Consider the following 25,655-nt stretch of genomic DNA (forward strand, 5'->3'; position numbering starts at 1 on the left):
AATGACTTGATGAAAGCCACATTTTAAAAGGTGAAAGATATACACAATCTAAAGAGAAACAGAGTTATGAAAGCCACATTTTAAAAAGATCACCATGGCTCAAGTGAAGGGGCCTGAAACGTGGGATTGAGAGTATCTGCAGGTTGGACTTGATAACTAAATGTGTAGCAGATACACCAAGTTGAGACCATGAACTCAGAGGCAGAAAGTCCTTCATTCTTGCCTTTTTGGGGTCCCTGGGTGGCTCAGTCAGTTCAGTTTCTGACTCTTGATTTTAGCTTAGGTCATAATCTCAGGGTCAGGAGATCAAGCCCTGTGTCAGCCTCCATGCTTAGCACAGAGTCTGCTTGAGATTCTCTCTCCTTCTTCCTCTGTCCCTCCCCCCAGTCATGCTCTCTCTCTCTCTCTTTCTCAAATAAATAAATTTTTAAAAAATTTTTAAAAAAATAAAGGACTTGCCTTTTCAAGTGTCTGGGTGATTCCATTAGATTCAGAGAGCCAGAGTGATTCCATATTGCTCTTCTTTCCTTTCTACTTAGAGCTTTATTTTCATACAGTGAGAGAAAAATGTTTCATCAAGTTTAAGCCTGGGATTGATTTAATGGTTATGGAGTTTCAGAGTTAACTCAAAATATTTGAAATAAGCTGTTGCTTATTATAAGTTTAGAGAAACTTCCTGGGTGGCAGGAAGTTGAGGGTGGAGGAAAGCTTTGTAATTGCCAAATAATTTGAAATATAAATAACTCTGATGTGGTAAATGTAAATGCATCAGACCACAAGGACCAGATTTCCTCTAGAATATGTGTGAATTTAACGAAGGAGGATAGGGACTTCAGCGAAGACTGATTTGTATTACATTTATATTTTGTCTGTCTAGAAATAAATGAGAGCTTTGAGTCCCAAACCATAACCATACTCTTCCATTTCTACCTAAAATGTCTCTCATGTTGGCCATTTCTTGCAAGATGGTTCATATGGGGAAAAGACACAGCCTGCTTGGCCAAATTCCACGGTTATTGTTTCATGTGTCTGGAAGATTGAAAATGCCTGTCATCCCGACTATGAGCTATGGTTTAACAGTTGGGCAATTTGTCATTGCTTTCTTTTTCTTGAAAACATGCATTCTCCCCAACCAGGTATTGCCTGTAAATGATGAGCTACCAATCCTAAAGACTGACCTCATTCCCATGATGCATTGCTCAGAGGGCGAAGAGGTAGTCATCACCTCTGAATACATTTTTGCTACTGATGTGGACAGTGATGACTTGAAACTGATGTTTGTGATTGCTCAAAAGCCTCAACATGGGGTGGTGAGGAAGGCTGGAGTCACAGTGGATCAGTTCTCTCAGGGAGATGTCATCTCGGGGGCTGTGACATACAAACACACGGGTAAGTGACCACACGGCGACTAGTGTGTGAGCGGATGCAAGCACCACAATAGTCATAACCCTCCTTCTTGCTGGGGGCTCTGATAATCTAAAAGTCTTAACTCTTGCTTCTGTTAAAAAAGGCAACAACAGTAGCAGCAGCCTGTAACCCATTTTATAAGCATAATCACCATATTTAGAAGGATTTCTGATCTCAGTAACATAGTGAATTTCCAAGAGTGGAGAAGGAGCACCTATTATTGCTGTTTTGTTCCTGATGCTTCTACTGAGACCTTTAATTCACCCTGGGTCGTCTGCATTCCCTTTTTGGTCAATTCAAAGAAGACTTCATTTGACCATCACAGCTTTGGGATCCATAAATCATAGCAGAAATGCCTGAAGTAAGCACCCTAAGATAATTATATTGCTAATTTTAATAGGCACCTGGCTGGCTTGATCCGTAGAGCATGGGACTCTTGATCTTGGAGTTATAAGTTCGAGACCCATTTTGGGCACTGAGATTACTTAATAAAAAAGATTTTTTAAAAAACACAAGTTTACTTATTACCATCGAGTTCCTAAGGAGTAACTTTTTTGTCTTTTGAATTCCTGAAAAGCAAAGGTGATATCTTATGGTTTTGAATAATCCTACAGCATTAGACAGCAATGAACACAGAGTAATGATACAGTAAAAGCTTGTTTATTAGCATTGTTCTTTCATTTCTGGCATCACATTATATTGTTACCCAGATGGCATTTGTCTGCATGTCAAATGTCCAAATAAGAAAAATATTAACACACTACTGGGCACTGTGGGCTGCAAAGGAGTATAATCCAGACTCAGCTGCAAAGGACTTTCAATTTAAATGGGTAGACAGACTCACTCACGTGTCACATATCTGTACCTCATCAGTCTTTGCCTCTTGCAAGTCTTCTGATCTCTGGTTTGAGTGCACTTCCTCGGTAATAATACTGTATACTTCCTCTAAACACTTTTTATTGCCACTCGATTATAGTTTCATGTGTACTCATCCATATGCTGCTCTCGTGTGTAGATTTCATGGGAGGCAGGATGGGGATAGAAGGCCAGGTGAGGGCGCAGGGAATAAGAGGTTTCAGAACTCAAATCACTTCCTTATTTGGAAACACATGGAGAATACAAGCAGTCAGTGTGAGAGCCTTGAGGAACCCAGAGTAGGGAGATTGAGATAGAAAAGGCTTAATTGGAAATGGGGGGGGGGGGTATTGTGAAATAGTATTTTTATCTGTACTTTGGAAAACCATGATTTAGTAAGATACCAGTTGTTTTATGGCCAGTTAGTTAGTATGGCACATTTTAATCACTATGCCAGACATCTCTTGAAAAAATGGTATCCCTTTATCTTCTTAAGTGTGTTTAGTCTTAGGAAGGGTTTCACTGGTTATTGTCCTGTCCTGGGGAGCAGAGTCCACTTGCCCGATGTCTCTCAAGGGTCCACACCTGGGTGCCTCATTCTGATTTCCTCAATAGGTCTCAGATAGACTGGCAGAAAAGGGGCTGTAGCCCGATAACTGTTGGTTTTCATATAAATTTAACATCGGTAGCAGGCTAAAGCAGCATAGATAAATTGGGGGTGAGATGAATCTGTCTCCTCTTCCAGTGCTTTGCTCCAAGTGCTAAACAGCAGGTGTCCATCTTTATATCTCTTCCAGCGTGATGGACACATAAGGAAGTATGAACTAATTTTTTTTAGAACACTAGGCAAATTACTTGAGATAGATGGGTATTTTGTTGTTGTTGTGTTACTAAATTAGCAGAAATACTTCCAATTCAGAAGATGGTTTGTTATTTGAATGATGTGTTTCCTTGTAATGTTCTAGCAATTACTCAATTGGTAATTATTTAGCATTGCCTGGGAGAGAGTATAAGGACCACACAGTACTGGAGGACCTAAAGTTTTAGTGGCTCTGCTTTGCCTTTATGTGTTGATTATAAAGGCTACCTGAGAATAATTTTGTCACCATTATTTTTTTTGCTTTCCATGATGATAAAAATAATACTACATGCCATTAAAAATAAACTTGGAAAGTATGGAAAATAATAATGAAGTTTTGAAAAATCACCTATCTACCTCTCAAAACTGGTCACTTGACATTTCAGTATTACAGTACTTTGTTTTCTTTCTTCTGATCATAATTTTTTACATAGTTGCCTATCATGTATGTGCAGTTTTGTTAATTACTTTTTTCATTGAGCTTGTGAGCTAAAAATTTATTAAGATATTTATTAAATGTTATGAAGTTCTTGTAAATGTAAGTTTTAATAATTGAATAATATTTGATGATGTAAAGTTACATCATCAGAGAATCTGCTCTTCTCCCAACATTAAACATGAAGTCATTTCAACAAAAATTTTTAAATAACATTGTGGTCAACCATTTTAAGTGTAAATCACACCCTAAGACTATATTCCATTTGAGGCAGAGAATTCTCCACCCATGATGCTCAGCCTGGCTTTTCTGTAAATGTATCCAACACTTCATTATATTTGAAATTACAGTTACGGAAGGCACTATGTTTGCTTTTTTTTTTCTTTAAAAAAGCTGTCTATTCTTCCTTGGAATGATTTTTCCACATCTCTTCTTGGCTCTCTCTCCTTGCAGATTCTCCTTTCTCCATCTCAGTTCTCTACTTCATCTGCCTGGTAAAGTACTCATAACTTAATGCTCAGGATAAAGCCAGCAGAGCCATCTGGAAAGACTTCTTAGACTTTCTCTGCCATGTGTGCCCTGCCCCCACACCCCTGTCCGCCAGAACTTTCATCTTTCTTCATTTGCAGCTCCGTGTACATAGTCAGGCTGAGATATAGGAATTTTCCACTTAATTAGTAAAAAAATGACTTCATGGTGGCAATTTCACATGGTTCCTCTTAATACATACATACATACACCTGTGATAGTCTAACAAGCTGCTTTTCTTTCTTTGCCATGAGATTGTCTCAGTGCCTGGCCCATAATAGGTCTTTCGGCATTTGACATTCTTTTGAACTGATTTTGATGCTTTCAAAATGTCTGCCTGATTCTCTGCTGAAGAACCCAGAACACTAATTACCACAAAAGAGCCGTTAAATATATATTTTCAAATGAATGAGGAATAAATAGGCTTTATTCCAATTTATTCTTAAATAAATATGAATAAATGAGAGGCATCTTATATTTGTTACTACTCCTAAACTTAAAGGCAGATTATTTAATTCTAATTCTCTCCACTTCAACTTTATTTTTTCTTACAAGCCTATCATGTATGTGCAGTTTTGTTAATTACTCATTCTTCAATCATTGGTTGCTCCGTAATATCATCTCTTGATTTTCCTTGTCATTATTTTAAGTGGGTAGAATAAGGCCAAGAACAGTACAGTGTAGATTTGACCAATGTGTCTTGTGAAAAGACCAATGACGTCCCTGATCTCTTGTGCTCTGATCTCATCAAAATTCCAAACAAAATTGCTTCCTTCTTGGCACTTTCAATGTTATGGATGAGAAGTACCAAAAGCACATCTGCAGAACTTTCTGTTCCCTGGATCTTCTACCTCTGTGCTGTTAGTTAACCAAGAGCAGATTGGCTGGTTTGCTGATAAACTATCTAATCCTCACATTTTTTTCCCTTCTACCTCTTGCTGCTTCAGTTGGGGCCATATTAAATCCCACATGCATACCCCTAAAGAGTAAAAGGAAAACAAAAATAAATGCCACCTTTTTCCCCATATCCTGTTGCTCTTTTGTTAATGTCTTGGCTATTATTTAATAAGGAAAATATTGAAACGAATGACAAAAATGTGGCTCATCTTTCTATTTCACCTTCCCAACTTCTTCCGTTGCTCCTAACTGTGGTGGCATGGTTGATGGTTGTTCATTTAAAGTAGTTGATGTAAATGGGAAGACAATCCAGTTAGAAGGACAAGGGTGCCTTCTGCTCTCCCTGAGGTTGGTCCTAACACTAGACAATCAGGAAGGAAGAATGAAACCATCACTAGTCAAGCTTTGTGCCTCTCCTTGTTCATTTGTAAACTGTCAGACCCTTGTTAGCCTCTTTTTTGCCCCTCCATATGGTGAGAGGTGGCTGGCCAGGATTTCACCAGAGGCAACAGATGGGCAAGCATTTTTTCATTATTTTCACAACTATTTCCTTTCATAGAGATAAAATTGAATTTTGCAGGTTACCCACCTAGATTTCCTTCCTTGCCATTGTACACATGTAGTAGAGAGGTAGGTTGGTTTCATCTTAGTATTCTATATTTTTATAAAGTCAGTTTTCAACTGTAGTTGTGTCTTCCAGGTGGTGAGATTGGTCTGGTGCCTTGTTTTGATACCATTACATTGGTGGTTTCGGATGAAGAAGCTGGCCCTTTTGTGAATGGCTGTTGCTACAATGGGCCTCATCCATCTATTCCTCTTCATGAGTCCTTTCCAGTGTATGACCTCAACATCACAGTACATCCAGTGGACAACCAGTCACCTTCAATCGCAATAGGTAACAATGTTTTTTTTCTACTAATGTTCCATCATCTCATCTGTGTCATACCTGTGGTTTAGTGAAGAATTGAACTTGAATTATAGTTAAAATAGGAAACTACCATACAGAATTGTCTGAGAATTGCCTCAACACAAATTTGCAGAAAACTCCATATATTTAAAAGATTACAAGGCAAAAGAATTTATTTGTTTAAAAATGTGGATAATTCTGTATAGAGAGAGAATGTGTGTTAGTGTGTGTGTGTGTGTGTGTGTGTGTGTGTGTGTGAGGGGATGAGGACAACATTGGAATCCTCAAATACTCTGGTTTTATTTCACGTGGGAAAATATCATTTGCCTGCTAGAGAGAGGGAGTAATTTATTTTATCCATAATAATTTCTATTAGAGTAGAATGAAAATACCAGAGAGACCATTTATATACATTTAACCTTATTTGCTTTTTAGAAAGTCATCGCTTCATAGGCATTATGTATATGTTCTGTCTCTTAGAAAAAAAATACAAGCATATGTATGGATGTTATTGTAATTTGCAAACTATCTCCCAAGCAATGTTCTGGAAAGGAAGCATTGTCCCTGCAGAATAATTAAGCACCAAGGCATGAAAAAATGTTCGTTATGAGCAATTCATAATAGCTCGCAGGCAATTAACGCTCTGACAAACAGAGGTAACAACTGATCTTGAGGAGTACATAAACTACATTTAGTGGCTTATCATTAAAACAGTTTGGCAGTTCTTATTTTCATTTGTCACTTCTATAGAGACACAAGGGAAATCAGAGTTCCTTGAGAATGACTAAAGGGCTGTACTAGAGCATTTAGTATTTCTGCTGTCTTTCCATTATTGTTTGGCTTGCTTGTCCAAGAAAAAAAATATAATTCCACAAGTCAAATTAAATTCCACCCATTACCCCTGAATATTTTCACTGTAAGGAGAAATTATGCCAAAGGAAATGAACAACTCCCATGGAAGTATATTTGCATATGGGAGGCTTCTCTGAATTGGAATTGCAATCACTCCCTTTTGTCTTCACTATTCTGATTAGAGGATTTCACGCTAAGTCATAATTGCGTTGTTATTTGCATGCAGGTACCATGTTTGTGGTAGATGAGGGTTTCTCCGCAGCCGTTACCATTAACCATTTGTCCGCCACTGACCCTGACACTGCAACAGATGACTTGGAATTTGTTTTGGTTTCTCCTCCCCAGTTTGGCTACCTTGAAAACACACTTCCTTCTGCAGGTTTTGAAAAAAGCAATATGGGCATAAGCATAGGTAAGTCATGACTTCGTGACCAGAGATAACCCACCTATGTCTACAGATCTCACTGGCCAGATCATGCTCAATGACTCGGTAGGAACTTAAAAATGTTCAAAACACTATGTACACTCAAGATATTATTATTATTATAGTGGATACTTTTGAATATTATTGTTTCTCATTTTGATTTTCAATTTTGAATTGCCCCATGTATGTGAGTTACTTCAAAATAAGTGGAGATTTCACTTATGAAAGATTAAATATGGAAGAAAGATTAAATAAGATTAATAAGATTAAATATAGAAGAATGTTTTAAAAGACCTTCATTGCAACACGAAATACTGTAATAGAATTTAGATTTATCTTGAAGTTGGATTTATCTTTGATAGATTTATTCTATCAAATCTGGTGGGAGCTCATAAGTCTCCTTCTCTCAATCTTTTAGCATTTTTAATAGACATCGGTAGAAAAGATTAGGACATGTATCATGGGTGTAACAGAGAGAGAGCCTGAAATGTTGAAGGTGATGGCTTTAATTTTGAAACCAAAATGTGTCTCAGATATTTATTTTTATTTTTAAAGATTTTATTTATTTATTTGAGAGAGATCAGAGCTAGAGAGAGAGAAAGAACACAAGCAAGTGGAGCAGGAGAGGAAGAAGCAGACACACCACTGAGCAGGGACCCCAGTGTGGGACTCAATCCCAGGACCCCCGGATCATGACCCAAGCCGAAGGCAGACTCTTAACCAACTGAGCCATCAAGGAGCCCTGTGTATCAGATATTTAAATAGCTCTTGTATTTCAGGCAATAACAACCAAAACAAAAACAGACATCAAAACCAAAACTATTCAAATACAACACTTCATTTATTTATTCAAAGACAACACTTTAGAAATAAATGAACTAAATTATTCTTTAAGTATCTTTGAGGCATATCCAGTTTAAATATGAGAGAGGCTAGGTTTAAGATTAATTGCACTAATAGAATGACTGACTGCACAGGAAAAAAAAAAAAGATCCAACTACATGCTGCCTACAAGAGACTAACTTCAGCTTCAAGGGCACACAGGCTCAAAATGAAGGGATGGAAAAAATATTCCATGCAAATGGAAACCAATGGAGAGAAGCGGTACTTATAACCGATAAAATAGACCTTAAGTCAAAACTGAAACAAGAGACAAAGGTCACTGTAAAATGATAAAGGGGTCATTTCACCAGTGAATATAATAATTGTAAATTTATGTGCATACAACACTGGAGCACCCTATATTTAAAAATATACCAACAGATCTGAAGGAAGTAATGGCAATAATGCAGTAATAGTAGGGGACTTCAGTACTCTACTTTCAACAATGGATAGATTATCTGGACAGAAAATCAGTAAGGAAACAGTGGAATTAAACTATACATTAGACCAAATGAACCCAGTGGACAAATACAGTAGTACATTCCATCCAACAGAAGCATAATACACAGTTTTCTCAAGCATGTATGGAACATTCTCCAGGAGAGATTATATGAAGTGTCACAAAACAAGTCTTAGCAAATTTTAAAAGATTGAAATCATACCAAATATTTTTTCTGACCATAATAGTATGAAATTAAAATCAATAAAAGGAGGAAAAGTAGAAAATTCACAAAGATGTATAAATTAAGATACTGCTGAACAACCAATGAATGGGTCAAAGATGAAATTTTCTGAAAGTCCTGAGTTCTGATCACAAGGGAAATTTTTTTTCCTTTTTTTCTTTCTTTCTCTTTTTATTGTATCTATATGAGAAGACAGATGTTAGCAAAACCTATTGTGGCAGTCATTTCACAATACATGTAAACCAAACCATCATGCGCTACACAGTGATGTATGCCAATTATTTCTTAATAAAACTGGGAAAAAGAAATTTAAAAAATTTTGAAACAAAATGCAAGCACAACACACCAAAATATCTGAAATTCAGCAAAAGCAGTGTTAAAAGGGAAGTTTATAGTGATAAGTGCTTAAATTAAAAAAAAAAAACAACTCAAATAAACAACCTAACTTTATAACTCAAAGAACTAGAAAAATAAAAACAAAATAAGCCGGGACGCCTGGGTGACTCAACAGTTTAGCGCCTGCCTTCGGCCCAGGGCATGATCCTGGAGTCTTAGGATCGAGTCCTGCATCGGGTTCGTTCCCTGCGTGGAGCCTGCTTCTCCCTCTGCCTGTGTCTCTGCCTCTCTCTCTCTCTATCTTTCATGAATAAATAAAATCTTTTTAAAAATCTTTAAAAATAAAAAGAGCAAAATAAGTCCAAAGTTGGCAGAAAGAAGGAGACAACAAAGATTATGGTAAAAGTAAGTGAAATAGAGATTAAAAAAACAATAGAAAAGATTAGTGAAACTAGGACATGGTCATGGTTTATGCTTTCAGAAGCATAAACAAAACCTCAAAAGCAAAAGCAAACCTTCACCTAGACTTACCATGAAACAGAGGCAACTCAAATAAAATTTGAAATGAAAGAAGAGATATTACAGCTGATACCACAGATATACAAAGGATCATAAAGAGACTACTATGAACAATTATACATCAACAAATTAGACAACCTAAAAGAAAAAGATTAATTCCTAGGAACAGACAACCTACCAAGTCTGAATCATGAAGAACTAGAAACCTTGAAAAGACTGATAACAAATAAAGAGATTTAATCAGTAATCTAAAACATCCTAACAAAGAAAAGCCCAGTACCAGATATTTTTACAGGTTCTATTGAATTTTTAAAGAAAAATTAACAGTATTCTCAAATTCTTGCAAAAAATTTTATAGAAGGGAAAACTCCCAAACTCATTTTATAAGACCAGCATTACCCTGATACCAAAACCAGGTAAGGATACCATTTAAAAAAAAACCACAAACCAACAATATCCCTGAAGAATATAGATGTAAAAATTTCTCCCAAAATATTAACAAACTGAATTCAGTAGCACATTAAAAGAATCATACACCATGATCAAAAGGAAATTATACCTAAGATAGTAAGGATAGTCAACATATGCAAAGCAATAAATATGATACACCAAATTGATAGGAAGATACAAATTCTATGATGATCTCTATAGATGCTGAAAAGGCGTTGATAAAATTCAACAATGTTTTATGATAAAAACTCTCAACTCAAATTGGGTATAGAAACTCTATACTCAAATTGGGTATAGAAGGAACATACCTAAACATAATAAAGGCCATATATGATAAATTCACAACTAGCATCATACTTAGCAGTGAAAGGTTAAAAACTTTCTAAGATGACCAAAACAAGTGTGCCCACTCTTACTGTTCCTATTCAGCATAGTACTGAAAGTCCCAGCCAGAGTAATTAGGCAAGAAAAAGAAATAAAAAGCATCAAAATAAAAGGGAGAAGTAAAATTGGCTCTGTTTGTGAATGATATTATATGGAAAAATTTTAAAGATTTTACCAAAAAACTGTTAGCAAATTAAGTAGTTTTAGGATACAAAAATCAACAGAAAAAGATCAGTTGTATTTCTATACATCAATGATGAACTATCTGAAAAAGAAATAAAACAATTTCATTTACAATAGCATAGAAAACAATAAAATACTTAGGAATAAGTTTAACCAAGAAACTGAAAGACTTATACACTAAAAACTTTAAGACAGAGTTGATATCCTGATGGAAGAAATTGTAAAAGGCATAAACAAATGGAAAGATATATTCATGAATTGAAAGTGTTAATGTTACTAAAAAGTCCATACTACCCAAAGCCATCTATAGATTCAAGGCAGTCACTACCAAAATTCAAATGACATTTTTCACAGAAGTAGAACAATCAATCCTAAAAGTCTTTTGACCACAAAAGATCTTAAATTGCCAAAGCAATTTTGAGAAAGAACAAAGCTGAAGTCATCATGTTTTCTGATTTCAAACTGAATTACAAAGCTATAGCGATCAAAACAGGATGGCATTGACATAAAAACAGGCACATAGATCAATAGAACAGTATAGAGAACTCAGAAGTAAAACGACTCATATTTGGTCATTTAATTTACATTAAAGGAGCCAAGAATATACACTGGGGAAAGGACAATAAATGGTGTTGGGAAAATTGGACAGCCACACACAAAGGAATGAAAATGACCAACCAATGACTTACACTGTACAAAAAATGATCTCAAAATAGATTAAAGACTTCAAACCTGAGATTGTAAAACTCCTAGAAGAAAACATACGTGGTAAGTTCCTTGACATTGGGCTTGGCAATGTTTTTTTGGATTCAACACCAAAAGCAAAGGCAACAAATGCAAAAATCAACAAAGAAAGACCACATCAAACTAACAGACTTCTGCAGAGCAAAAGAAACATTCAACAAAATGGAAAGGCAACCTGCAGAATGGGAGAAAATATTTGTAAGCCATGTATCTGATAAGGGATTTATGCCTAAAATGTATAAGGTACTCAGGCAACTCAATAGCAAAGGAGCCCAAATAATCTGATTTTAAAATGGGCAGAAGACTTGAATAGACATCTCTCCGAAGAAGACAGACAAATGGCAAACAAGTATGCGAAAATGTGCTCAGCATCACTCATCATCAGGGAAATGTCAGTCTAAACCACAATGAGACGTCACCTTCCACCTGTTAGAATAGCTTTTATCAAAAAGACAAGAGATAACAAATGCTGGTGAGGATGTGGAGAAAGGTAACACCTGTGCACTGTTGGTAGGAATGTAAATTAGTACAGCCACTATGGAGATTTCTCAAAAAATTAAGAATGGAACTGCCATGTGATCCAGCAATTCCATTTCTGGGTATATATCCAAAGGAAATGAAAATGGGGTATCAAAGAGATATCTATACTCCCATGTTCATTGCAACATTATTCACAATAGCCAACACATGAAAACAACCTAAGTAATCAGTGATAGATGAATGGATAAAGAAAATGTGATCTTGGGGCAGCCCAAGTGGCTCAGCGGTTTAGCACTGCCTTCAGCCCAGGGCCTGATCCTGGAGACCTGGGATCGAGTCCCACGTCGGGCTCCCTGCATGGAGCCTTCTTCTCCCTCTGCCTGTGTCTCTGCCTCTCTCTCTATCTCTCATGAATAAATAAATAAAATCTTTTTTTTTTTAAAGAAAATGTGATCTAAACACATAATAGAATTGTATTCTGCCGTAACAAGAAGGAAATCCTGTCATTCTCAACAACACACATGGACCTTGCGGGCATTATGCTAAGTGAAATACATTAGGGAAAGACAAATACCGTATGATCTCACTTATATGTGGAATCTAAGACCATTAAACTCAAAGAAACAGTAGAATAATGGTTACCAGGGGCTGAAGGGTGGGGGAAATGGAGAGATGTTGGTTAAAAGGTACAAATTTATGTAAAATCCAGGGATTTGAGGTACAGCATGGTGACTATAGTTAATACTCTATTGTATACTTGAAAGTTGATTTGAAAGTAGAGTTTTAATGTTCTCACTATGACAACAAAATGGTAATCACATGAAGTGAATGATGTGTTAACTAAACTTATTGTGGTAACACTTTATAGTATGTGTATATCAAATCATGACAGTGTAAAACTTAAACTTACAATGTCATATGTCAGTTATATCTCAGTAAAGCTGGGAGAAGAGATTTATTGCATTAAAGGTATGCAATTTGGCCTGCGACCTAATGCTCAACGTAGAGCATTTTTCTCTTTTGATTTAAGGTAATGTCAAAATACCAAAACAGCTAATTCCACTCAATCCAACCTGTTGCTTGACATCAATTAGGCAAGTGATTGACTGACTCTTGTTTTGCGTTTACATGAAAGAGATAGTCTCTTTCTTATTCAAGTATAGTAAGAACTCTTCATATAGGAGCAGTGGTTTTAATCAAGGGAAGGTCTCTCTTACATTCGTTCCAACTATATAAAGAACAGTCATGAAGTCCCTACACATCCTGCTTAGCAGTTATCGGCCTTCTGTTCTCCATGCAAATTTTATTCCTTCCTTATGGTTTATGGATATCTGTTTTTATGTTGATGGCTGACAGACATTATAGCAGCTCCTGATAGCTAATTCTGAAGTCAGCCGTGATGATCTCTTATTTGCTTTTCTGAGAAATAGGCTATTGGGTTAAGTATTAAGAGCCAGTTGCTTGGGAAAAAATGTTTTTCTTATTTACCTGCTCCCTGTTGATGTGCTCTAGCTTCGTTCCTGTGGAGAGACATGAAGGCTTTGCACATTAACTATGTGCAGGCTAGGCATCTAAGGATGGAACCGACGGCTGACCAGTTCATGGTGTATGTCACAGATGGGAAGCAACGCTCCTTGGAGATACCATTTTACATTATAATCAACCCCATGAATGATGAAGCTCCTGACTTTGTAGTGCAGAATATTACTGTAAGAAAGATAATGGAATTTTCCATTTCTTTTTTTTTATCATTTTCTGATTTTATTATGCACTTAATACATTAAGTTGATAAGGAATGGGGAGAGCAGTAACCTATATTATATAATGCAATTACTTGAAAAATATTATCCTAATAATAGTGATGGTATGATTTTAAGTGCTAACATATAGAATTGGATGGATGCAATTAAGTTGCATATATATAGGATGCAGTACTTACTAGGTTGTAGGTACTATTTCAAGTCCTTTACATGTGCTTGTTTTTAATACTTACAAGGTTTTTAGGATGATGGTATTATTATTGCCTTTTAGTAGCTAAAAAAAAATGAGGCACAATGAGGTTAATTTATTGGCCCAAGATCACAGAACTTGGAAATAAGTGGCATATAGGGAATGGTACATAGGGGATTTGCACCCAGGCAGTTTGATTCCATAGCATGGCCTCTTAACCAATGCTATAATGACAAGGACTCTTAATTCACATATATAAGGCATCTTTTTATATAGCTACTTTTTAAAAGATTTATTTATTTTGCTAGAAAAGGAGAGAGAGAGAGAGAAAGAGAGAGAGAGAGAATATGAGTGGGAGAGGCAGAGGGAGAGAGGCAGGGAGAGAATCCTCAATCAGACTCTGCTGAGCTTGGAGCCTGACACAGGGCTCCATCTCACTACCCTGAGATCAGGGCCTGACCCAAAAGCAAGAAACCACCTGGGCACCCCTTTATATAGCTATTTATAAAGATATATGGAATGAAAAAATACAATTTGAATCATTTTTTATGTAGTTTTAAAGCTATCTTTCTATGATGTTTGTTTTATTTAAAAATTCAAATAGTTAAAATGGCCATGATATCACTTCTCAGATAACACCTGTTGTCCTAATTCATATGTATTAAAGCATATTTTTATGTAGCTGTTTTCTAAAAGCTATTTTTATACTGTCTTTAAAAATATAATAATATGGGCAGCCTGGGTGGCTCAGCGGCTTAGCCCCGCCTTCAGCCCCAGAGCCTGATCCTGGAGATCTGGGATTGAGTCCCAGGTCGGGCTCCTTGCATGGAGCCTGCTTCTCCCTCTGCCTGTGTCTGCCTCTCTCTCTCTCTCCTGAATAAATAAATACAGTATAAAATAAAATAAAAGTATAATAATAAAAATATATGGTCATGCAAGTTAGAATAGTGAAAAACATATGCAATGAAATATGACAGTCTCTCTCTTCTGTAGCCTCTACCTACAGCCACTCCCATTGATTGAGTTTTAGTAATTCTTCAAAAATAACTTGTGCACATGCCAGTGATTTGTGTGTATGTGTGTGTGTGTATAATATATATGCAATTTTTCTGTATTTACTTATAAATCAGGGATCATATTATGCTTACTATTCTGCTTTTAAAAAATCTAATTAGGGAATCCGTGGGTGGCTCAGTGATTTAGCGCCTGCCTTCAGCCCAGGGCATGATCCTGGAGTCCCGGGATCGAGTCCCACATCAGGCTCCCAGCATGGAGCCTGCTTCTCCCTCTGCCTGTGTTTTGTCTCTGCCTGAATAAATAAGTAAAATCTTTTTTTAAAAATCTATTTAAATATATTGGAAACCTTTTCTTATCAGCATAATAATCTTTTAAAACAATTCTATGTTTTACATATGATTATTTAATTCAGACATGCGTACCACAAATCTTGGTTAAACGGATCAGCATAGGCTTTGGAGTAAGAGGGACTTGGGTGCTGCCGTTTACTGGTTGTAGGGTCCTGGATAAATTATTTCTCTCTATCTTTCTGTTTCCTTATCTGCAAACTGTGTATCAAATCCTTAATGGGTACCTATGAATCAAGGTCGTCAGGCACATACTAGACCCTTAATAAATAGGTTCCATTTGTATTATTGCTGTTATGTTGGGCATCTTTTTTCGGACATTTACCAAAGCAAATATTATCTATTTTGAAACCATTATCTAGTCTTATTTGTCACTAAAAATTATCAAATTCTAAATACAAAAGGCTTCATTTGATCTGAATTTTCTACTATCTCTTCATGGTATATGAGAGTCATCTCATGAAGAGATTTAAGAGCCAGCTCCTATACTTCCTCTTCTGTTGGCACATGCGTTTCTCTAGACAGCACTTCAGTAATTACGAGAGAGAGGAAAAACTCTACAAATGAGTCTTCTATACCTACCTCTATTGTCATGTATCTATCAAGAGTTGGAGTTTCTGAAATAATTAGGCCACTGGGAAATTGTCCCTTGCTCTTCTTGGAAAGTAATCATACTTATATTACCTGTTCACTCCTTAGGGAAGCTGTTGAAGAGTAACAAATATGGAGGCCCATTTATTACTGGCAGAGCTGACTTTCATCTTTAAATGATTTTTAAAAATAGCCATACTTAGCTTGCTTTTTGGGGAAAAGTGTGTTTCTTGTAGACAGTTGAGCTTCCATCAAGTTGGGCTGCAACTTGCAAAAAACGATGAGGTTTTAGTTTAAGATACTATAATCCATTTCAAACTGCTCTTCTAGTGAGTTGCTGCATTTTGTGTATATTGATCTAAACCTTTTATTTGTGATCTCAATAGATTCATTGTGCAAAAAAGAATCCCAATTTTTCCAATGAAATGTCCCAATTATATTGTAATTTACCATTTTCTAAATAAGAAAGCCATATATATAGTGAGCCCAAGTCCTAAGATTGATTGAAAAGGGGTATTAGACCATATTTTAGGTTGCTTTATTAAAATTCTTGGAGAAAAAGGCAAGTCACCATCAAAGATGATTTCACAATTACATCATTGCACATTAAATTGTGATGCCATCTTAGTCCTCAGTAAGGACTAAGATACAAGAAAACCAGCATCATTTTAGCCCAAGTATCAGAATGGCAAGTGATTCTTCTTCACTTCACTAGACACTGGTAGCAGGAAGGCTGTCTCAGTAAGAGAGGCTGCAGAGAAAAGGTATTTTCACAAATCTAAACCATATGTATCCTTTAAGGCTACATGCCCACTCTACCATGAAGATATCTCTGGTCTTCTCCACCCTTTTGCACTTCTTGTTTATCTATATTTAGTAGCCCTAAATAATTTTCTTCCTTGCATTATAATTATTGATGGACAGGCCTTCATGGTTTCATCTGACTTTGATTCTTTAGAATCTTCTTATTCCCCACAGCATGAGACCCAGTGCATTGTAGATTACCGATAAGCATCTGTTAAGTGTATACACTCTGATTGTTTAGATCTTGCTATGTTTCAAAAGAGGAAACAAGTATTTCTTTGTTCTCTTTATTCTTGCCATGAGAAAAAGATTGAGACAGCTAAGTACCATGTCAAGTTATAAATGGCTAGATCCCACCCGAAATGAAAATAGTCAGTTCTCTTTGCCCTTAAAGGATTATAAAACCTGAGGTGGGGGATAGGGGTGGGAGGAGTTATTTCAGGAAAATTGAGGCATAAGGACTGGGGAGAGGTGCGGGACCCAGAATTAAACTAAACACTATTATGTATCCAGAAGCATCCTTTTCAATTGTTGTTGATTACAATTGAAATACAGAAGGTTTTCCTGCAATGGCAAAAAATAGAAACATAAAATACCCCTGGTGCACAGAACACACATTAGTCCCATTTCTAATGCAGAAATGAGAATTGTGAAAGCAACATGGTTCAGGAAGTTAAAATAACAGATTAGGATCTGAAGGTGAAGGGTCTACATTTAGTTTTACAGTTGAACTCTTGACTTCCGGAAAGCAAGCATTCTTTTGATTGCTTTTCCCCTGACTTTTGAATTATCAGGAAAAAAGGTGTGTGTGTGTGTGTGTGTGTGTGTGTGTGTGTGTTTTGTCCTTAATGGTAATGAATAAACTGCTTTGAAATCTTCAGAGAAAACCTGAGAGAGATTAATAGATTTATCCTTTTCTTCTAAGCTCATGTTAAACAAGCTATTTCTTTTTATGACTCATTACACACAAATTTCAGAGAAAATTTGGAGTAGGATATCTTAAACTTATTTCTTTTGAGCAATTTGCTAAAAGAAAGACAAATTTTAGTTCTACACAACTGACTTTCTGACTTGCTTTTGCTTAGGTGTGTGAGGGTCAGATGAAAGAACTGGAATCCTCCACCATCGATGCAGCTGATCTGGATGTTCCCAAAGACCCCTTGCTGTTCAGCATCACTCATAAACCACGACATGGCCTCCTCATCAACAGGGTGCTTAGCAAAGACTTTCCTCAAAATAAGCAGTCTGTCAACCCTGGCCAGAAGCACGAACTTGTTCAGAACTTTTCCTTGGAACTTCTCAAGAATGGTAGATTATGTTCTATTTATATTAATTTATTGTTGTTGATTAAATAATGTTGTCCATAAAAATAATAATAAATCTTATAGGGATCCCTGGGTGGCTCAGCGGTTTGGCGCCTGCCTTTGGCCCAGGGCACGATCCTGGAGACCCGGGATCGAATCCCACGTCGGGCTTCCGGTGCATGGAGCCTGCTTCTCCCTCTGCCTATGTCTCTGCCTCTCTCTCTCTCTCTCTGTGTGTGTGTGTGTGTGACTATCATAAATAAATAAAAATTAAAAAAAAATAATAAATCTTATATGTAGGAAGTGAAGAAATAGCATTCAACTGCTTTATTCATTTATCCCTCAAGGTTTTTCTCTGGGCTCTGGGTTAATATAGGGCATGAAGCCTCAGAGATAGTGGGTAGTTGAAAAGGAGATATGTTTTCTTTCACTTTGGGAGCATGACTAAAAATGATATTTGTGGGGCACCGGGATGGCTCAGTCAGTTAAGTGTCTGACCCTTGATTTTGGCTCAGGTCATGATCTTGTGGTTGTGGGATTGCGCCCTACATTGGGCTCTATGCTCAGTGGGGAGTCGGCTTGAGAGTCTCTCTTTCCTCTCCCACTACCCCTTCCCCTGCTCATGCTCTCCCTCTCTCTCAAGGAAATAAATAAATCTTTAAAGAAAATGACATTTGTGCATTTGTGATTTCGGGTATTTTAGTCCAACTTTTTCATGTTGTAATAAAAAATTCCTTTTTAAAACTACTGAGATCATGGAACCTAAATTTGAAGAGATTTGTCGGCCAAAATTTCTATGTTTGAAACAAATATAGAACCACATATAATAGCTCATTATTCTCTGTGGAGATAATTTGTTCTTTAAGGAAGTGACACATTGGAATAGCAGCCTGAATTATTTTTTAATTACTCTTTTTAAAAAATCAATTTTATCCCATTTTCCAAATATAAACATACTTTTAGATGTAGGAGAAAAGGGTGGTTCTAGAATCACTGCCTACTCTCACTCTCCTTCCTGCCTTCACATATTGTTTCCCCAATCTGCACCCTGTTTGCTCGGCTAACCAACACCATGCCTTCAGAACCAGGTAACTTCTGACCTCCCCGTGGAGCCTCCCCCTACACCAGGCTTTCTAGACCATCTCTTTCCCATGCTGGCTCCATCCAGCACTGGTTCAGCACTTTTTAAATTTTTCCATTCCCCAGCCAGGGCAAGCGCTCTGCCCCAAAGTTTATTTTGCAATAGTTGTACAGTGGCCTGGCACATTTGAATTTGAAAAGTTAATTCATATATTTCTCAGTTTTTATCAATTGCAAAGAAAGAAATTCTGGGGCTTAAAGAGATGATATTACCAAATCAACAACCGTGTGTATCAAATAATACAATATGTTTTTACAGTGGTTATATTTTTTCAAATTTGACAAAGGAAAATGAATAATCAAATTTTACTCTCAAGAAAGCCTGCTTTTAATTGGTTATTATTATTTAAATATTATATTATTTGGTTAATAAGCATGCATATTGGTAAAGTTTGCAATATACAATGATTTTGAAGAAAAAATGAATGGTTTACATAAATTAATACTTTGGTCAATAGCTTGGTAACATTCTCAGAGATTAGATTTTTGTCTTCATTTTATTTTTGATTCATTTATGGTTACATTTTTTTTTTTTAATTTTTATTTATTTATGATAGTCACAGAGAGAGAGAGAGAGGCAGAGACACAGGCGGAGGGAGAAGCAGGCTCCATGCACCGGGAGCCTGATGTGGGATTCGATCCCGGGTCTCCAGGATCGCGCCCTGGGCCAAAGGCAGGCGCCAAACCGCTGCGCCACCCAGGGATCCCTATGGTTACATTTTTTAAAAAACTTTAATATATTCTCACATACATCCTCCCATGCCAAACATACAGAACTTATAAAACTGCCACCACATTATGTAATCTGTTTTTTCTTATCAACTATAATAAACTTCTTACCTTTTAAATGCTAATTGAAAAGATGTTTTGTGATAACTAGCTTTTCATTGTATAGGAGAACTACACTGTAATTTTATATATCTTCTATTTTTAAATGTGCAGATAGCTTTTCATTTCTTGATATTACAGGTTATATATAAACGTATTTTACATATGTTTTTGTAATATAAATCTTAGACCATATCTCTTAGAATTTTTTGGCATAAATTTTTATAATGAAATTACTTGGTAAAAAAAATATATAATATTTTTAGGGGAAAATTGCCATTGCATGATATACATGGGCATGCCTATTTTCCTAATCAAGAGAGGATATTTTTTAAAACTTTTGCATGTTTGGTAGTCAATAACAGTCTCTCACTGTTATCTTAATTTGAAATTTTTAGATTATGAGTAAGATTTACCAAACTTTTGTATTTATTGACCATCTATGTTTCACCTTTTGTAAATTGCTTGATAATGTCCTTTGCTCATTTTCCATTGATTTATATCAACTTATAAGAGATGATTAAATATTAATGTTTCATTTTTTTTGTCACATGTTACAGATAAGTTTTTCTTTATTTTATTTGCCTTTTAATTCATAGTCTTAAGTACAGAACTCATAAATTATGAGTGGTGTAATTCATCATTATTTTTCTTTCCTTTTTTTTTGTTTTTGTATTAGGAAGATGTTCTACATTCAGAAATAAGATATTTACTTGTGTTTTCTTCCAAATGTTTTAAAACATCTTTATTGAGATATAATTCACATGCCATAATATCCACCCATTTAAAGTCTACAATTCAGAGGTTCTTTTAGATATTCGTCATCATGATCATTTAGAGAATACTTTTATCATCCCCCAAAAGAAATACTATACTCATTAGCAGTTATTCTCATCCTTTTCTTCGTCAACCCTTGGCAACCAGTAACCTATTTTTTATCTTTATCGATTTGTTTATTCTGACATTTCAGAATCATATAAATAGAATATATGACCTTTTATAAGGGTCTCTTTTATTTAACATAATGTTTTCAAGATTCATTCACATTGCAGCATGAGTCACTACTGTGCCATTCCTTGTTACTGCTAAATAATATTTCATTGTATGGACATACCGCATTTATTTAATCCATTCATCAGTTGATGAATATTTGGGTCTATTTTGTTTTTGCTGTTAACCTTCATGTATACATTTTTGTATGGGTATATACTTACATTTCTCTTAGGTCTGTATCTAGGAGTAGAACTGCTGGGCATATGATAACTCTATGTTTAACATTTTGAGGAACTGCTAGACTGTTTTCCAAATTAGTGGCATCAGTTAACATTTCTACCAGTAATATAAGAGAGTTCCAATTTCTCTGTATCCTCACCAATGTTTGTTACTATCTATCTTTTTATGATAGCCATTCCGGTGGGTGTGAGATAGTATCTCATTGTGATTTTGATTTCATTTCCCTAATAACTAATAGTGTTCGGTATCTTTTCATGAGTTTATTGGCTATTTGTCTATGTTCTTATATCTTCTTTGGAAAAAGGTCTACTCAAATCTTTTGCCAATTTTATAATTGCGTTGTTTTTTTAATCACTGAGTTATAAGAGTTTTTCATATATTTGGGATACTAGACCCTCCCTTATCAGGTATATGATTTGTAAATATTTTCTCCAGTACTGTGGGCTGTTGTTTTGCTTTCTTGATAGTGTCATTTTAATTTTGATGAGATCTAAATTATCTTCCTTTTTGGTTTTGTTTTGGTCACTTGTGCTTTTGGTGTCTTATCTAGAAACCATTGCCTAACTCAAAGTCACAAAAGATTTACTCTTATGTTTTCTTCCAACAGTTTTTCTGGTTTAGCTTTCATATTTAGGTCTATTATCCATTTGGAGTTCATTTTTGTATGTAATGTGAGGTAGAGATCCAACTTCGTTCTATTGCCTGTGGCTTTTTAGTTGTCCCAGCATGATTTATTTGAAAAGGCCACTTTTTTCCCCTTGAATAGTTTTTGTACCCTTGATGAGAATAAGTTGCATGTAATATATGGATTCATTTGTGGACTCTCTTCTGTTAGATTAGTCTATATCTATTCTATGCCAGTTCCACACTGTCTTGATTACTGTAGTTTTGTAGTAAGTTTTGAAAATGGGAAATGTGAGTCTCCAACTTTGTTCTTTTTCAAGATTGTTTTGGCTATTCTGGGTCTCTTACATTTTCATATGAATGCTGTTTGGTTTTTAAAAAGTAGTTTTATATTTAAGTTTTGATTCATCTAGAATTTATTTTGGTTATTGGCTTGAAGTAGGTATCAAACTATAATTTTCCCCAAGTAATGAACCACTGTTCTCATACAGTTTATTAAATAATATATGCTTTCCTCACTGATTTCTAAATAAGATCCTTATCAAATACTAAAGTATTTAAATATGAATTTTTAACAAATTAAAAGGCTAGTCTTGCTTCATAAAGGTTTAATTTTATCCTATTATGCTGATTAGTGAACTCTTGCTGATACCAATACCTTGGAAATTAAAAGATTAAGTGTGTTTTGGAATGGTTTAATCATAAGAAAGATTTACTTTCTCTCTTTTTTCCCCTTCTTCCAGGAATGAAGTTGATGTATGTGCATGATGACTCAGAGACTCTTGCTGATGACTTTACAATCCAGTTGTCAGATGGGAAACATAAGATATTAAAAACCATTTCAGTAGAGATCACCCCAGTTAATGATGAGAAACCAATGCTGAGCAAGTAAGCTACCCGAAAAGAGTCCCTTTCAGATGTTCTAGAAAATTCTGTGGTCCAGAAGACTAGGTACAAATGTAATATGTGTCTTCCAGAGAGAAACAAGTCTTTGACAGTTCCTGTCTATCACAACTTGTCCCACCTGCTCAGGCACCTAGAACTTTTGGTACAAATGGTAGTTAATGTAACAACTCCTTAGCAGTTGTTAGATTCACCCTTTAATTATTTGATTTTCCTCTAAAAATTCCAGTTAGCTTTAAATAATAAAGAATGACTCCACCTTCTATGTGGAATGAATAGTGTACTGAGTAAACACATGTGTATACACACACCAAAGTGTAATAGATGTATAGACTTAACTAAAGTGTGATAATATTAACTGCAGACAGTCCTCCCTGTGGATTTGACCAAACTTTTAACTAAGAGTGGCTGAGGGAAACATATAAATGCCATTTCTTTCATCATCTTGGTATTTCATGATCCACCACTCCTCTGTGTTCCTTATGGATTGGTACTACCTTGCTACCTGATAGCAAAATGATCACTCATATGATCTTTTAAAAATTCTGAGCTAATATTAATTGCAAATCATCTCAGTGTCTCCCTTTGTAGTTGATCACCTTGATCAGAGAGGGCAGAGTCTTCCATCAGTTATATTTCTGTAGCTCCAGCTATTTCTCTTATTACTGGCAACTGTACATATCTATACGAGGGTAAGCCTTGAGAAGGCCCAGCTCTCTGGTGCTAGGTGCAAAGATGTGTCTGCTTCTTGGGACCTCTTTGACTGCTTCATCTCTGTATTCAGTGGCACAGCAGTGAGAGGCATTGAGCAGACAGTCTGAGTTTTTATCAGGGAGCCAACAGCTTCCTGAAAGTGTGTAAACCCCCAAAGCCTCCTCTACTTTGCAGGAAAGAGGACACAAACAATTCCCTTCTGATCCTGCCATTTCTCATGGGCCACCAGTATGCGAAATACTGATGATAGTTTTTTGGAGGGTTGCATCACAGACATCAGTTCCACAAAAAAGATGCAGCAGGTTCTGCTTTCTGCTCTACTTTCTATTGTCTAGTTAGAATGTTGGACTGGTATGACCATGATTTGTAAAATGAAACTATGAAGAGTACTGCGGTATTAAGTAACCTCTTTCTGATGACCTCACTGTATCTAAGAGGAAGGGAGAGAAGTGCAAACTGGTGTCTATTAAGTGCTCACTCTGTGACAGACACTGTTTTGAATCCTTTTACAGATATTTCCTTAAATTTCCACTAAAATTATGAGAAATAAGTGTTGTTATCCTTACTGAGAAAACTGAGACCAGACAGGTCACATAATGGGGCACTTACTCAACTCTGATCTCCTGTTTCTTGCTATGCTCTTGCTATTAAACTGCCTGACATAGTTTTATCTACAGAATCACCAAATCTCCTTTGCTCTGTTTCCAGATCCCCTCTTTTTCTTTCTTTTCTTTTTTCGCTCTCTCCTATAGAGGGGAAGTTCTATTGCTTCTTCTTTTGTTTCCACGTGTGTCCTTGGGTAGATCACCTCTTGCCTCCTCCCAGAATGTGCTCCATGATTTTCTTCTCTTAGATCTCTAGTCCCTGCCTTCTCATTCCTTCTGTTAACAAGACGAGGGACATAGTTAGTGGTGAAGAGAGCAGATTCTGGAGCCAGACTGCCTTGGTTCAGCTGCTAACCAGTTGTGTGGCCTTGAAAATGTCACTTCACCTCTCTCTACCTTTTAATCAACTTATTTGTTAGTGGAGAGTATAACAGTATCCTCTTCATAGGGTCTTTGCAGGGATTAAATGAATTAAAATATGTAAAAGCACTTGAAAGACTGGCTAATAAACAGAAAGCATTCCTAAGTGCTAGTTATTACCATTATTGACAGGTATTCTCATTCTAAAACCACAAAGATGACCCAGTTCCTCATTTATTTTAGTGCCAAACTATTTGGAGGAATAGCTTGTGCTTCATCCATTTCTGCCCAACCTCCCCCACTTTATTAAAACTACTCCCTTAAACATTACCTTTGACCTTCCTACTGAATTGAATGGTTCATCTTACCTTGCTGGTCCCTGTTAGATTTTGACACCATTTCTTTGGTATTCCTTTTGATGCTATGGTAGATGCTTTTGGTTCTCTGAGTCATGCTCCCTTAGTCCCCCCTCTGATTGTAATTGCTCTTGTGGAACACACCATGCACACTCTCAGGGTTCCATTACCAGTGCCTCAGTGCATCGCTCCCCTTCTTGTGTGGCTTAGGGCTTTCTCTGAAGTAGCAATGACCCATTTGGCTCATGTCCAGAAACAGCAGAAGACACTCTGATGGTAGCTCCCAACCTATGAGATAAATAAATGTCCTGCACTCCCATCCTTCAGAAGCACAATTTGAAGCATATTCTATATGATTCTTCAAAAGATCCCCAGCAGCATTGAGTGCCATAGTAGTAAAAGCACCTTTTGTTACCTTATTCCTTCTGCCTCTGTCTCGTTCCTCACTTCTCTCTCTTGCTTCCTGGGATCACTTCCCAAATAAATTACCTTCACCATAGTCCTTGTCCCACGGTCTCTTTCAACATAAGTCAGACTATGACATACTTTCTTCTCCTTTGGCCCCTCTGTTATCTCATTCTGACACTTTCCCTCCTCCCAGATTCCTTATCTTCTTCTTCACATTGGCTTCCTTCCTGTTTTGATTAATCTGGTTCTATTAATGGCACCACTAATCTCCATAGTCAACCAGTCAACTGATTCATTAACCTTCTAGAGTAATGGGATTAGTATTCTCTAGGAATGAGGTGGGTAAAAATCACCTTCTACTGCCAGGGAAGATGTCAGTCCTGGAGAGGCAATAAAGTCACCAGGTAAAAGAGGTTACAGCTGACGTGCCTGGGCTCTGACTTGTCAACAGGAGCATGGAAGGTTATTGGAATGCCAGTTGATGCTACTTAAATGTCCTTCATTATCTGCATCCCAAGGAAACTTCACCAGTTTTTATCAGAAACCAAGCTGTCCTGTTAGACAGAGTTTGGCCATGTGTGGTGACCAAAACTGAAGGCTAGAAACCGGTGGAAAGAAATCCCTTCCCCACCTTGGGTAGACCAA

At 36.4% G+C, this 25,655-nt stretch overlaps 1 protein-coding gene across 8 annotated transcripts in view; it reads left to right on the plus strand.

The window, feature by feature from the left end:
• The window catches only part of FREM1 (FRAS1 related extracellular matrix 1), a 168,896-nt gene that overhangs the window by 80,538 nt on the left and 62,703 nt on the right, over positions 1 to 25,655 (plus strand). For all 8 annotated transcript variants that reach the window (XM_041761811.1, XM_041761807.1, XM_041761809.1 and 5 more), the window contains 6 exons: positions 1,137 to 1,389; positions 5,683 to 5,877; positions 6,968 to 7,153; positions 13,339 to 13,535; positions 17,621 to 17,843; positions 22,408 to 22,552. In XM_041761811.1, coding sequence (XP_041617745.1) covers positions 1,137 to 1,389; positions 5,683 to 5,877; positions 6,968 to 7,153; positions 13,339 to 13,535; positions 17,621 to 17,843; positions 22,408 to 22,552 — 1,199 coding nt within the window. The remainder of the gene's footprint in view (positions 1 to 1,136; positions 1,390 to 5,682; positions 5,878 to 6,967; positions 7,154 to 13,338; positions 13,536 to 17,620; positions 17,844 to 22,407; positions 22,553 to 25,655) is intronic.

The sequence above is a fragment of the Vulpes lagopus genome, chromosome 7 (assembly GCF_018345385.1).
Source record: "Vulpes lagopus strain Blue_001 chromosome 7, ASM1834538v1, whole genome shotgun sequence".
NCBI lineage: Eukaryota > Metazoa > Chordata > Mammalia > Carnivora > Canidae > Vulpes > Vulpes lagopus.